Source organism: Corticium candelabrum, chromosome 14, assembly GCF_963422355.1.
Source record: "Corticium candelabrum chromosome 14, ooCorCand1.1, whole genome shotgun sequence".
In the NCBI taxonomy this organism is placed as follows: domain Eukaryota; kingdom Metazoa; phylum Porifera; class Homoscleromorpha; order Homosclerophorida; family Plakinidae; genus Corticium; species Corticium candelabrum.
Window position 1 is genome coordinate 1,626,132 of NC_085098.1, and position 13,754 is coordinate 1,639,885.

Below are 13,754 nucleotides of genomic sequence, written 5' to 3' on the forward strand. Positions count from 1 at the left end.
GGCCAGTTGTCACCGGTGTATGGTTAGACAGAAAGAGTGGATTTCTAATAACACGTATGGGGAATTTGTATGTTCTGACAGACTAGTATATTACTTTTTTACTATATTAGTCATTTTGCATTCAAGTAATTTAGCTTTGCAATATTTATGCCTGCTTGGTGGTGTGTATACACATATGACCATGTCTATATGTCAATGTGTACTGATGCATAGTGTGATGCTCTCACATGTGATATGTGTGCTTGTATGCATTATGTGTGATGATTGTTTTTTTGTACTGTTGCAGACTCTGGGTTGTGACCAAATGGGGCAGATTAATGATCTTGAAGCTATTGTTGGAATGGGAGTGAAAAGTACCATTTCTGGGTTGGACGCAATGATATCTTGGAAGCCTACAATGCACAGGAACTCAAGCATACTGCCAGGAATGCAGCCAATAGAACGTATGTGATGAGAAGTTTAAAGCAATGATTTTTTTATCTTTGTACAGTATAATGTCAACAAAAAGATGTAATATGAACACTATTGGATAGGAATCAACTTTTTGTTTGACTCATAGTTTGCATACAGTCAGGACACAATTGTGATGTGGTTTGAGTATATTCTGACACATTTACTGATAGTTTTATTGAGTCCTAGTGTTTTAGCAACCAGTTCAGTGTTTTTTAAGCCTTGTTTGTTCACCATAATAGCAAACCTGATGCAAAATTGAAGTGATCCACACAGATCAACACAACTAACTGTGCTACGATAAATGATGTGGTTATAAAGAACATGTAGTCCTATGTCATTTTTGTATGTACTGTACATGCGATGGAAACTTGAGCTGTTGGTTGAAAGTGTAACTGTTTTGTATGTTTATGTTTACCTTTTTGTATCACAAACAATTTGTAATCATATCTGGACAGTTTGAACAGTTACATTTAGACTTGTTAAACCAACTTTATCATCACTGGTAGCTTATACCAGACTGCTGCATGTTTGTGTAAAAGCTGCATGTGGTTGTGAGGTAGTTGCTTGTAGGAACTTAGTTGCTGCAAACATTATTTATTCTTGCCTTTGGCAACAAATATGTAAAATTTTGAGTATTAATTAGGGAATGTAGATATATGGTAGTTTTAGTAGACAATGATATAGAGCAATTCAAATGTACAATACTAGAAAAACATGGTGTCTGCTGTACTGATAATGTTTTGTCTTGCAGCTGAAGGCTGTCATTTTGTCTTGGTCGGATCTAGGCGTTTAATGACAGAGAATCAAGTAGCAGTACTAGAAGAAGTAGATTCTATCACAAGAGAGTTTGAAGACAGGGCAGAGACAGTTGTCTTTATTGCAATAGATGGTACAGACATTAATTTACTTTATTTAATTATGCAGTTTTGTTACTTTGATATATTAATCTAACTTGAGTCGTACGAGTAAGTGTGTTTTGAGGATGTACAGTAGCTGGATAAAGACAGAACAGATATATATATATATATATATATATATATATATATATATATATATATATATATTTAGACAGGATGCAAGAGACCTGCCAAAAATGTCAAAAGCAGTACTTGATTTTGTAAGCAAGTTGTCTGTTTCATTAGGTTAAAGTAAAGGGGACCTTTCATAAAAACACAGGTGACATTCTGATGGTAGTACTGATTGCTCTATTCTATTAATGTCCCATTGGCTTTATGCTTCCAACTTGGTGCATGTCACCATAGTCCAAGTCAAACAAGCATGGGATTTCTACAACCTGTCTTTACATCTCTAAATTAAGTTTGGTAGAGTTTTCTAACCTGGACTGTTCTCACGGCAGCATCACATTTTGCTTTAAGGCTGTAGGCAAGCAGAGCCATGGCATTGCTGATGATAAATGTGATGTAATCAAGTAAGATATTCATACCTCATTATTTGTCCAGGTGACATGTCCCTAATTCAGATCTCAATTACTTTATCAGAAAGAGTTTAATGTCAAAGAAAGATACTAATACTGTAGAATTTGGGCAGTTAGTGCTATCATCAGAATCTCAGTTGTATTTGTGAAGTCTCAATTTGACTGCTGCTACTGTTGGTTGTTTGTTGAAGATATGTTCTTTGTACATTCATACACCATTATACCTTGATAACAGGGCCATCTTTTCAAACATCATAAATTGCTTATCAAAACGAACTTACAGCAGAAGTAGTCTAGACATAATTGCTGCAATTGCCAAGAAGTCTGCACCTTTGTCACAACACGGAATCAAAGGTACAAGTGTATTGGGGTGCATTTCTTTATTCTCTCCAGCCTTTTCTGAAGAGAGAGAAGAGATTCTGCTTTGTTTCTTTATTTTTGGTGGAGGTGTCAGAAGTATTGTCAAAGGTGTCGGAAGACTCTTCCAGGGGAGGAGCAGAAGAGCTGGAAGAGAAGAGGTCAAGAAGTGATCGAATATACTCTGTTGTTTTCTTTTTCGTTTTCATGTAGTTAGTGTGTGCGTAACAACTTCTTCAAGCTTTCCAGATGACAAAATTTCATGTCGTCATTAGAAGGAAGCAGCAACATCACTTCTGCTACCAATCCTGCCAGGTTGAAACGAAAATCATCCATTGCTGAAGAATTACCACGAGCGCATGCACAACGTTTTTCGTATTGTTTCTTTATTCGAACCTTTTCTGTCTCTGCCAACTCTTTCAGGCAACTCTTTCGGAAGAGGTGGAAGACTCTTCCAGAAGAAGCAAAAGAGAATAAAGAAACGTGCCCTGGATTGTCGTTTTGTATTCTTATAGGAGCAGTGCTTAAGCAACTGAGAATCTATAGCGCTGTCCATTTTCAACCAAGGGTGTTCTTACTGTTTGTCTTATTTGATCAGATATGCAGACACAGACAGACAGACATTGCTCTACTGTTTCACTAGGACTCATTAGTATGAATTTTACTTGGCTTTAGAATATCAAAGTTGAAAGGTACGGGCTGCACATGCTGATACAAGTGGAAATGGTTGTCATTTTGAGAGAAATTATGTGGCTTAAATTTGGTACAGTACTTGATAAATTTAATTGGTGCTGGTCAGTGATTGACTGAGTGTTTAATTGCTTATAAATAATTGTTTGGACCCTGGCACTCAGACAAATACTTTGTCAGATACTCAGAGTCTATTTTTGCATGATAGTAAGAATTTTTTGTCTGCTGTATTTGTAGTGGAAAGTGACTAGACAGGATAGCTTAACTGACAGACATATCTGAATAGAGATATTGCGTGAAGGAGCATGATTATACTTCCTTTAGTGTAGTGGGTATGCCTTTGAAACATGCTTAAATATAAGAATGCGCCAACGCGACTGACAGTGCCTTAAAGTTGTGGCCATTGCAACCTGTCTGATGTGGTTGTTTTTGCTGAGATTTTATTGTTACAAACTGGTCATGCACTACTCTGTTGTGTGTACATGAAGTCGCTTCCCACATGAGCGGAGAGCTCTGATACTGAAGAGTTTTATGGGAGGTTGCTTAATACCGTATTTTTGTACATTTAACGGCAGGGTTTTTATTAGAAAATTTGGTACTATGTGCCTGACATTGTGGTTCGGAATAGGGTAGAAATCATGGAATTCCCTGGAGGATATTGCAGACAAAGAACGACATCACTGTTTATATACAGTTGATGAAAGTCTGTAGCATGTGTGACTAATGCATGAGGTCAGTTCCTACTGACAAGTATCTGTGGACGAAGCAACCAGATCAGAATCAGAAATATGGCTATCAGTGATGTCTTCCTTCGTCTGCAATCTTCTAGGGAATTCCATGTCTTCTACCCTATTCCCTAACCACACTGTACACAGTACGTAGTATCAAAGCGTTTTAATAAGAGCCCTGCAGCTAAATGCGTGGAAATACGGTAGTAGGCATATGTGAGTGCAATAAACATGAAGGAGAGGCAGGTATAAGGCAAGCTTCCAAGAATGCATGGCAGGAAGACAACAAATTACTGTACACTGTATAGTGTCGGAGTGTCTTAATGTTTAATTAATGAGTTTTATTTGAGACACAGTTTGTTAGGAACTATGTGACAGAATGGTTTTGAATAAATTATTGACTGTGCATGATCTTACTAGAATTTGTGCAATGTAGATACTTTGATTGGCATTTAGACAAGTTGTTTTGCATTGCAGGTAAGCTAATTGGGTTGTTATCTGTTGCTGATGCGCTGAAAACTGATGCCAGTGATGTGGTGGATGGTTTGAATAATATGGGAATACATGTTGTCATGCTCACGGGAGACAATGAAGGAACTGCAAAGGCTATTGCAGAGAAGGTGTGGGCAAGATTATGGAATTAATATTGATTTGAACGATTATTATCAGTATGTTACCATCACCTTTGACTGACTGACCAAAATTTAAGAAAAGCAGCTCCAGTTCTTTCCAAAGTATTGCTGTTCATGTTTTCTGGTCATTAGGATGTTGTCCTTTTGTAGTTGTTTTAGTTGTGAACGGTATACTAGATGGCATTTTATTTCTGCTATGCTATAAAGAAAGGCTTGATTGAGGAAGGGTGCAATGGGCGCAGGGGCGTACCTGGCACGTTTAGTTGGTCAGTTCTTACAGTGTTTTATTGGACCTCTTAGTCAGTTTAACATGCTCTATTCTAGTCATTCTTTTTATTAATTACAGGTCTATTAGGAAGACGTTGGCAATATGCAGAGTATAAATGTAATGGTACTATACTGATAGACACTGCACATCACACTTTAGCAGCTACAGCTTCTACATCTAGGAATGCTGTTGCCATGGTGATGGTGCCAATTTTGGTACCAGGATTCAAAATTGTGGCACCATGCAGGTCTGGCATGGGAATCATATACACTGCAATGGCATTCATGGCTATAACTTTGTCTAAGGGCCACAGATAAACAGCTATCTCTGTATCGAGCATTTGCAATCATTTATTTGAAGGCACCATTTAGAGCAGTTTGCTTGACTTGGGCGATTTTTCGATTTTTGGACTTGGTCAATGTCATAGCGTGTTGTCATAGACCCGGATACTCGGGGACCCGGGGTTTTGGTGTGAGCCAGTAACATGTCTGAGTAGTACTGTGTATTGATTAGAAGACTAAATATACTACACTGGCGACAAGGATGGCAGTGAATGACACATTCGGGTTGTTTGTAAGAATGGGTAGCTACTACCCGTCGTCGTCATCTTGGAAAACGTATGAGGAATGCCTGGAGCAGTTTCTAGTGGAAACAGGTAACAGCGAAGACGAGGCGCGGAAGAAGACAGTCTTCCTGACAGTTATTGGAGAACACACATACATGGTTTTACGTAACCTCGTACACCAAGACAAACCCGCAGACAAAGGGTATGCTCGCTGAAGAGACACTTCCAACCTCGGCCCATAGTCATCGCCGAACGCTTCAAGTTTCACAGAAGGAACCAGAAACAAGAGAATCAGTGAAAGAGTTCATAATGGCTTTGAGGAAGTTGAGTGAATGTTGCCAATTTTGTGGGTTTCGTGAGGAAGCATTGAGAGACTGCCTGGTGTGCGGACTACAAAATGACGCTATTCAAAGGAAACTGCTAGCAGAAGAGAAACTGTTTCTAGACAAAGCATTCAAGATAGCTATCTCAATGGAGCTGGCAGCACGGCAAGCAGTGGATTTACAGAAAGCAGTAGAAACCAGACATGCGACATCAATAGACAAACAGACAAACACCATGAGAGTGACACAGAGACTGCCACAGAAGAGTCAGGAAGGAAACAGACCGAACATGGAACACAGAAATAATGTATCCAATCAGGGTATAAGACACCCAGGAAACCGTGTTGAAGGTGTGGCAAACCTAACCACAATCAGGCAGTTTGTTATTTTTGTCAAAAGGAGTGTTGGAAACGTCAAAGGAAGGACATACATTGAGTCAATGCATAGGGAGTATGGCCAAGGCTCAGTATCTGAGTAATGAAGAGGATGGCAGCGATAGTGAGCTAGTTCGTCATGAACAGTTGATTTGATCCAGTTATGAAACAATATGCAAGATGCAGCCGTGGATGGTACCTGTTTAATTGAATGACAAGCAATTACAAATGGAGCTGGACGCAGGGGCATCCAGTACGATCGTTTCTCATCAGAAGTTCAAGAAATTATTGATTGAGAAGGATAGGCCGATTTGCGGGCGACACCAATTAAGTTGCGAGCGTATGGGGGACACGCTATACAAATTCTAGGGCCCATCCAGGTCAGAATAAGCGTGAAGACTGGACAGCCAGCACAGACATTGCCCATACTGGTAGTGCAAGGCAATGGACTAAACCTGTTGGGCCGAGACGTGTTGATGAAGTTACAATTGGATTGGAGAGAAATACATCGTGTCAATACTCGACTGGAACAGTACAGTACAAGTACAAGGAGGTCTTCACAGAGTGTCTCGGGACGTACCGGGGACAACCAGCAACTTTTCAGGTTTGACCCATCAGTGAGACCACATTTTAGCAAAGCCAGGACTGTCCCGTATGCACTGAGGCACCTCGTGGTGCAACAGCTGGATACAATGGAGAAGGAAGGAGAGCGTCATTAGTTCCGTCAAGTATGCTGAATGGGCCGCACCCATCGTACCCGTGTTGAAGTCCGACAAAGAGTCAGTGAGGATCTGTTGTGACTACAAGAGGACCGTCAACCAAGCCACCAAAGTTGAGCAATACCCATTACCCAGGATTGAAGATCTGTTCACCGCTTTGGTGGGAGGAGAAGCATTTACAAAATTAGATTTGAGCCAGGCATACACACGGATTCCTCTAGACCCGTCGGTCAAGAAATATATCGTGACTAATACGCCAAAGGGATTATATGAATTCAACCGGTTGCCGTTCGGCATCTCGTCAGCACCCACGATTTTGCAAAGGATGATGGAAAGCTTATTACAATGACTACCGGCAGTCGCAGTCTATCTAGATGATATTTTGATCACAGGGAGAGACGAAAAGGAACATTATGATAATCTTCAGGAAATTCTGAAGAGGCTGAAAGTAGCAGGCCTACGACTAATGAGAGAAAAGCGCACGGTATCGGCACCATCAGTTGTCTACGTATGTCACAGAATCGATGCTCAAAGACTACACCCAACTGGTGACAAACTGCAAGTGTTGAGACGAGCGCCTACACCAACCAATGTGACGGAGTTGAAGAGTTTCTTGGGCCTTCTCAATTACTATGGCAAGTTTGTTCCACGGCTAGCCAGCATGCTAGCACCTCTTTATGAGCTGTTAAGAAAACACCAACCTTGGAGGTGGACGGAGCAACAGGATGGGGCATTCAATCGAGCAAAAAGGGCACTTTCAACGTCAAAGGTCTTAGTACACTTGACCCAAGGAAGCCGATTGTAGTTATCTATGACACATCGCCGTATGGAATGGGTGCGGTATTAGCTCACAGAATTCCAAGTGGAGAGGAAAGACCGATTGCGTTCGTCTCTCGTACACTAACCGAAGCGGAGAATAACTACGCACAAATAGATAAGGAAGGTCTGGCATTGATATTTGCGGTAAAGAAGTTTCATAACTATGTTTTGGTCAATCGTTCATAGTAGTGACCGATCATAAACCAGTACTAAGCTTGTTTGATGAAAACAGATCGGTACCTGCTTTGGCATCTAGCAGGATTCAACGATGGGCCTTGACATTGGCAGCTTATCAATATACAATCAAATATAGACCCGGGAAAGATAGCTTCTGTGCAGATGCCTTGAGTAGACTCCCAATGGAAGCCACAGACAATGATCAGATGGAGGAAGAGAAAATTCTAGCAATAGATTACTTGACTACGACCCTGGTGACAGCCAAAGACATAAGGCTCAAGACAAGAAGAGACCCATGGATGAGCAGAGTGCTACGCTGTACCCTGGAAGGGTGGCTGAGAGCAGTGGATAATGAATTACTACCATACTGGAGAAGACGCGAGGAACTTTCCGTCAGAGAGGGTTATGTGTTGTGGGGTGATCAAGGGGATCGACCGTTCATGGGGAGAATGTTCCTTGTTATTGTGGATGCGTTTTCAAAGTGGTTGGACGTATATGCAACCCAGTCAGCTACCACAGAAGTCATGCTCGAGAAACTGAAGACGTCGTTTGCAATTCATGGGATTCCCAAAAGGTTGGTATTGGACAATGGCACGTTCTTTATGAGTAGTGAATTTCGTACGTTTTGCAAGAGTCAAGGAATAATCCATACAAAATCAGCACCTTATCATCCGTCATCTACCGGACTAGACGAATGGGCTGTACAAATCCTCAAGGATGGACTAAGGAAGCTGGAAACAGAAAGCTTGAATGAAAGCTGCAAAAAATTTTGTTGACATACCACAACATGCCGCATGCCACCACAGGCTCAATTCCAGCACAGCTACTTTGGGAAGGAGACTGCGCGTCAGACTTGACCTCATCAGACCGGATGATAGTAGAACAGTTTGAAGGAAACAGGAGGTTCAAAAAGAAAATCGCAATACTAGATGCCAAAGCCGGGAAATAAAAGGGGGAACGGGTTTTTTGTGCGGAACTTTGGAACGGGACCTCACTGGATGCCAGCCCGGGTGACGGAAAAGACTGGACCAGTATCATACCAGTGCGAACTGGAAGATGGTTGTATCATGCAAATGCATATAGATCATCTCGGACTGCGTCAGCACACGTCGGATCGAGTTATCAGAAAGGATCACACGAACACACCAAAGAAAGACAGCAAGCATAGAAGGGAGAGGGGACGAGGAATTCACGGGAGGGCCGGGGTTGACAAGGGACAACAAGAGGAGTGATGTCAGTCTTGACCATGAGAATATTCTTCTCGAAAGGTCCGAAGAAGGAGCGACTGAGCAAAACAAACGTTTTCTGTTGAGATCACCAGAGATTCAGGACAAACGAGGATGACCTGGGGAGAGAGATGAAGTCGAACTGAGCGATAATTTGAATCCCGTGAACGAAACATCGTTGCGTTGCGGTGGTCCTCTCGTATCAGGAAGGCAGCCCAGCGACTAGATCTTTAAAAGAATGATTAGATTAAGTTGAGTTTTGTGGGGAAATTGATCGTTAAACAACAGTTGTGTTTTATCTAGAGGGGAGGGATGTCATAGCGTGTTGTCATAGACCCCGATACTCCGGGACCTGGGGTTTTGGCACGAGCTGGTAACGTGTCGGAGTAGTACTGTGTATTGAGTAGAAGACTAAATATACTACAGTCAATTTGTTGATATCACTAGTAATATTAATTAAGTGGTACCGGAAAGTGCCACCAGCCATAAATAAGGCCGGCAACACTGACATCTGGCGCATATATTGCATGCAAATTGGTCATGTACAGATCGAGGTAAGAGCGGACCTCAGACTGAAGTGGGTTAGTCAGTTCGGTCACACTCCTCGAACCCCCTCATGGGTACGCTCCTGGGGCAGGGATATTATATAGTGGATTGTGAGAAATTAGATATTTGTGGACTTGTCTAGAAACTCTAAAACACTTTTGGTGTTCATGCGATGGTTGTTGAAAAGTGACATATTTAGGTAATGACTCTAGAAGTAAACAGCAGGAATATGTGTGCAAGCTTATATAGTAGCTCTTTCATTTGTCTGTTTCTATCAGTGGCAGAGGTAGTAAGGTTTTGAAGAGTAACATGTATAGGGAAGGTAACATTAAATAGAAAGTCTTGCAGTGACAAATAAAGAAGCACCCTTGACTGCTCACTTGGGTTACAAAGCACCTTGAATCTAATTAGTCAGAGCCACTGGACACATTGACTGGCATGTGAGACTGCCAACATCCGATAGCTGTTCCATACCTCTTGAAAGCGTGCAAAGACATTATCAGATCGACTGGCATGCTAACTAACACCAGTGATAACAATGATGCGCGTGTGATGCATTCCAATTGTCCTTCCTGCTGTAGGGTCTTTCTTTCATCTCGTCGTCCACAGAGGTATTACTGTAACTTTAGTGCATGCACACCTTGGGTTAATCAGGTTTTTGTCATGTTTAATCTCAGTAAGGCAAGTGCCTTCCTAGCTTTGTTCTCAGTCTTTTCTCTTTTCTGGGTTCTAGGTTGTAATGTCACGTGTTCTTACATGTGCAAGAATAGGTTCTTTTGAATGTGTTAGTACTTGATTAACCATGAGATCACATGTGGTGGTATACTGTGTGTGGTGTGGTGTGTGTGTGTGTGTGTGTGTGTGTGTGTGTGTGTGTGTGTGTGTGTGTGTGGTGTGTGTGTGTGTGTGTGTGTGTGTGTGTGTGTGTGTATAGGTGCGTGCATGCAGTGTGCTGCATGCTGTGTGAGTGCGTAAACAGGTTGTAGTTGCATTGCTAGGCTGACTGTGGGTTATGACGAAAAGGATATGGCATCAGTGATCCAATTAATGCCCAATCATACAAGAAATAATTTTAGCGATTACTGACAATAGTATACTATATTAATTAAGCAACTCAGCTGGGAGTGCCACATCTCTGTGAGTTTGGCTATATATGTAGCTAGTTTAAGAGTAAATTGTTTAAAGTGTCTATTATGGGTTGCTATTTAGGCTGGCATACATGATTATGTTTCTAATGTGCCACCAGCGAAGAAAGTAGCCAAGGTAAAGGAGTTACAGGCATCTGGTCAAGTGGTGGCCATGGTAGGGGATGGAATAAATGATTCACCTGCTCTTGCACAAGCTGACGTTGGAGTGGCTATTGGAACAGGGACTGACATTGCTATCGAATCTGCAGATGTTGTTTTACTAAAGGTGTGTGAGAGTGGAGATATATAAGCTAGTTCTATGCATTTTTTTCTGTTTAGGATGACTTGGTGGATGTACTGGTAGCTATTCATTTGTCTCACAAAACTGTTCAACGCATTCGTTTCAATTTTTTGTGGTCACTTATATATAATTTGATTGCCATTCCAATTGCTGCGGGGGCACTGATTCCTGTTGGTGTTCACCTTCAACCATGGATGGCTTCAGCTGCAATGGCTATGTCATCTGTGTCTGTTGTTTTATCTTCATTGTGGCTAAAACGGTAAGACCTGAATGGTGTAGGTATAGTCATAAAATGTGTTTCATGGAAGTTGGTGTATTACTAATCATTGATCTACTTGTAAATACAAATTTATGTCTTTAGTTACAAGAAACCAAATCTTTCAGAAGTGAGCATGGCATATGGTATGCAAGGTCGACTGATAAGACTTAGAGCACCCAAAGGGTACTCACCACTTACTCTTGCTGAGGAAATTGCCTGATTTAGTGTGCAATAGAATGTATTGTTGAGGTTGATTATGTATGATGTGTCAAGTAACAATTTCTATTGATAGTTTAAGCTCTTGCTTTGTTTTAGCTTATTTCTGATAGTGAATTGTTGTCAATTCTGATTTTACATATCTTGATAACATGTGCTGAGCGTGTTGGTCATCGTACATCTAGACAGTTTTGTTGGAGGGCAGCTTGCTGATGTAACAGGGCTTATAGTGGGTGGACCTTGTAATGCAGTTTAGCTGTGGCAGCACTCTTCTGAAAAGCAATAAAAACAGTGTGTCATGACTATTTCATCTTTTCATGGTATTGTAACTTTAGTTTCTGGCTATTTCCAGAGACAGCTCTTGCTTCCAGCAGTAATTACAATCTGATTTTGTTAGTAAAATTTTAGTTTTTACTAACAAAAAGCGTGCGGCAGCCGGCGGCGATGTGCGGCGTAGTGGGGCTGAAACCGCCGCCGCTGGCTACTCTTCCACCGTCGAATACGCCGCGACGCCCATTCCTCGCGGACTGAAAGGCATCGCCCACTCTCTTGGTGAATTGTCGTCGGAAATCGGCGCAGCAATCCGTTGTGAGAAGGCCGACCAGGTGCGGGGCTTAAGTTGGATGTTAGATGAGATTTAGAGCTGGTTTTACCTGAGCAACTACTAGTATAAAGATTTCAAGTATTAAATCATTAATTTATTAAGCTAATTAATTTACAAATTTGGTAAACTTGCTCTTAATAATCATGCTACATTTTTGCATCATATGGAGGTAAGCCAAGTTTGTCATTTTCTAGTGAGTAATAGGCTTTGTAATGAGAAATGATGATTCGATAATCAAATTCTATCATTCCTTGTATAAATAGATAGTAAACTATAGTGTATGTTGTTAGTTACGTCACATTGGATTCAAACTTTGTTAATACAAATGACCAGGGAAACAGATCAACTGCCTTGGAAAGTAAGAAGAGTACACAACATAGCATTGCCTGATCCCGAAGTTACCAGGCAAATAACCGTTCAGTCCGTCTAACTACACTTGCTTCAAATGTTTCTTCCGAAAAGCGATGCTCAACTGATGCTCTTGCACGTTGTTTCATTTCCAACCTTTCCTGAGGTTTCATGTCATAAATACGTCTCATTTTTTCTGCATAGCTTTGTGCATCGTGTGCCAAGAATCCAGTGGGCTTCTCTTGCCACTTTATAACAATATCCAATTTTGGACCTCCAGAGTTATGAGCCAATATAATAGCACCAGCAGCCATACACTCAACTACACCAATACCAAAATGCTCATTCCACATAGTGTGAAGACCAATAGTAGCTGAACAAAGGATTTGCTTCAGGTCATCAAACGACACATTCTCTTTAAATGACACTGCAGGGTGAATTCCCAAGTCATCAGCTAATTGACGGAGATCATCTAAACGATCAGTGTCCGCCTTATCACGACAGCTTCCAACAAGGATTAGACGAACAGTTTTTTTCATTTTTCCTGATAGTTTTTTATAAAATTTGTGGAAAGCTTCCAACTGTTTTTTATGGTCTTTCTCAGGACGAAATTGAGCTACGGAAACAATGTCAAAGTACCCTGTGACAGATGGTGAATCGAACAGTGGATTCTCACAAAATGATTTTGTATCACATGGAGGATAAACAACAAAAGTCTCATCAGACCGTTTCCATAATGATACAATGTGCTCATGAGTCCAACTTGAATTCACCAGTATTACATCAGAGCATTTACCAGCCAGCATATACAAGAACGCAAACATCTTGTAATACAACACCTTGGCATAGCTAAGAATTCCACTCTGAGCAATCATTTTATTATTATTGTATCCTGGCTGCCTTCGCTGCACTTGACTCAACATGTCAGTACTCACAGTTGGATAATGCACATAGCAGCCAACTCGGCAGCCACCCAGCAGCTTGAATAACGGCATCGTGAACGCATATCCCATAGTATCAATGTAAACATCAGGTGCAAGTGACCAGAGTGCTTCCAGGCCAAGTACTAGAGAACCAAAACTCTGACCAAGAAGAGTTAAATAAGGCCACATTGTTGCTTCCACCCAGCGTCTCCTTTTGAGGTATATAAAATGAACATTATCCTTCAAATGGACATTGAATTGCTTCCGGGCCCTACTCAGTATGTCACTCTCCATTGCGTCTGTATCTCCAGTGAACACAACACACTTTATAAAGCTATACCGCGTCTGCAGGGCGCGCAACATACACCAAAGAACGCGCTCTCCTCCTCCACCGGCATTGCAGTAAGGATGAAAGAAGCCGACTACCAGCCGTCTCTTACTAAATTCCCCGGACTCGGAACTCTTCAACTCTTGCAAGAGACGGGCAGACTTGCGCCTAATAGCATACCTAGCGAACACTCCTAGCAACAATACTGGAGCAAATACAAATACACAAGAGACTATAAGAAGACAACAGAGCCAATTCAATATCCACATCGTTGCACGCGTTCGAGCAGATTGCTATCAATCAACCTAAAGCTATTGTTATCAACATCAATACTTA

At 41.4% G+C, this 13,754-nt stretch overlaps 4 protein-coding genes across 4 annotated transcripts in view; 3 read left to right on the forward strand and 1 right to left on the reverse strand.

The window, feature by feature from the left end:
* The window catches only part of LOC134189628 (copper-transporting ATPase 2-like), a 48,578-nt gene extending 37,185 nt beyond the window's left edge, over positions 1-11,393 (forward strand). Inside the window, exons 13-18 of the mRNA XM_062657964.1 lie at positions 287-443; positions 1,205-1,342; positions 4,141-4,283; positions 10,522-10,725; positions 10,779-10,999; positions 11,102-11,393. Coding sequence (XP_062513948.1) covers positions 287-443; positions 1,205-1,342; positions 4,141-4,283; positions 10,522-10,725; positions 10,779-10,999; positions 11,102-11,219 — 981 coding nt within the window. The 3' untranslated portion in view covers positions 11,220-11,393. The remainder of the gene's footprint in view (positions 1-286; positions 444-1,204; positions 1,343-4,140; positions 4,284-10,521; positions 10,726-10,778; positions 11,000-11,101) is intronic.
* Positions 5,043-6,131, forward strand: LOC134189632 (uncharacterized). Its single transcript, XM_062657967.1, has one exon. It carries the CDS (start codon positions 5,333-5,335, stop codon positions 5,927-5,929), a length of 597 nt encoding a protein of 198 aa, XP_062513951.1. The 5' UTR covers positions 5,043-5,332; the 3' UTR covers positions 5,930-6,131.
* LOC134189629 (uncharacterized) lies at positions 7,132-9,238 on the forward strand. The gene is made up of 2 exons (XM_062657965.1): positions 7,132-7,487; positions 7,553-9,238. Exons 1-2 carry the CDS (start codon positions 7,376-7,378, stop codon positions 8,314-8,316), a joined length of 876 nt encoding a protein of 291 aa, XP_062513949.1. The 5' UTR covers positions 7,132-7,375; the 3' UTR covers positions 8,317-9,238.
* A 659-nt stretch (positions 11,394-12,052) lies between the features above and the next one.
* Positions 12,053-13,709, reverse strand: LOC134189654 (GDP-Man:Man(3)GlcNAc(2)-PP-Dol alpha-1,2-mannosyltransferase-like). The gene has a single exon (XM_062658001.1). It carries the CDS (start codon positions 13,685-13,687, stop codon positions 12,218-12,220), a length of 1,470 nt encoding a protein of 489 aa, XP_062513985.1. The 5' UTR covers positions 13,688-13,709; the 3' UTR covers positions 12,053-12,217.
* Between the last annotated feature and the right edge of the window lie 45 nt (positions 13,710-13,754).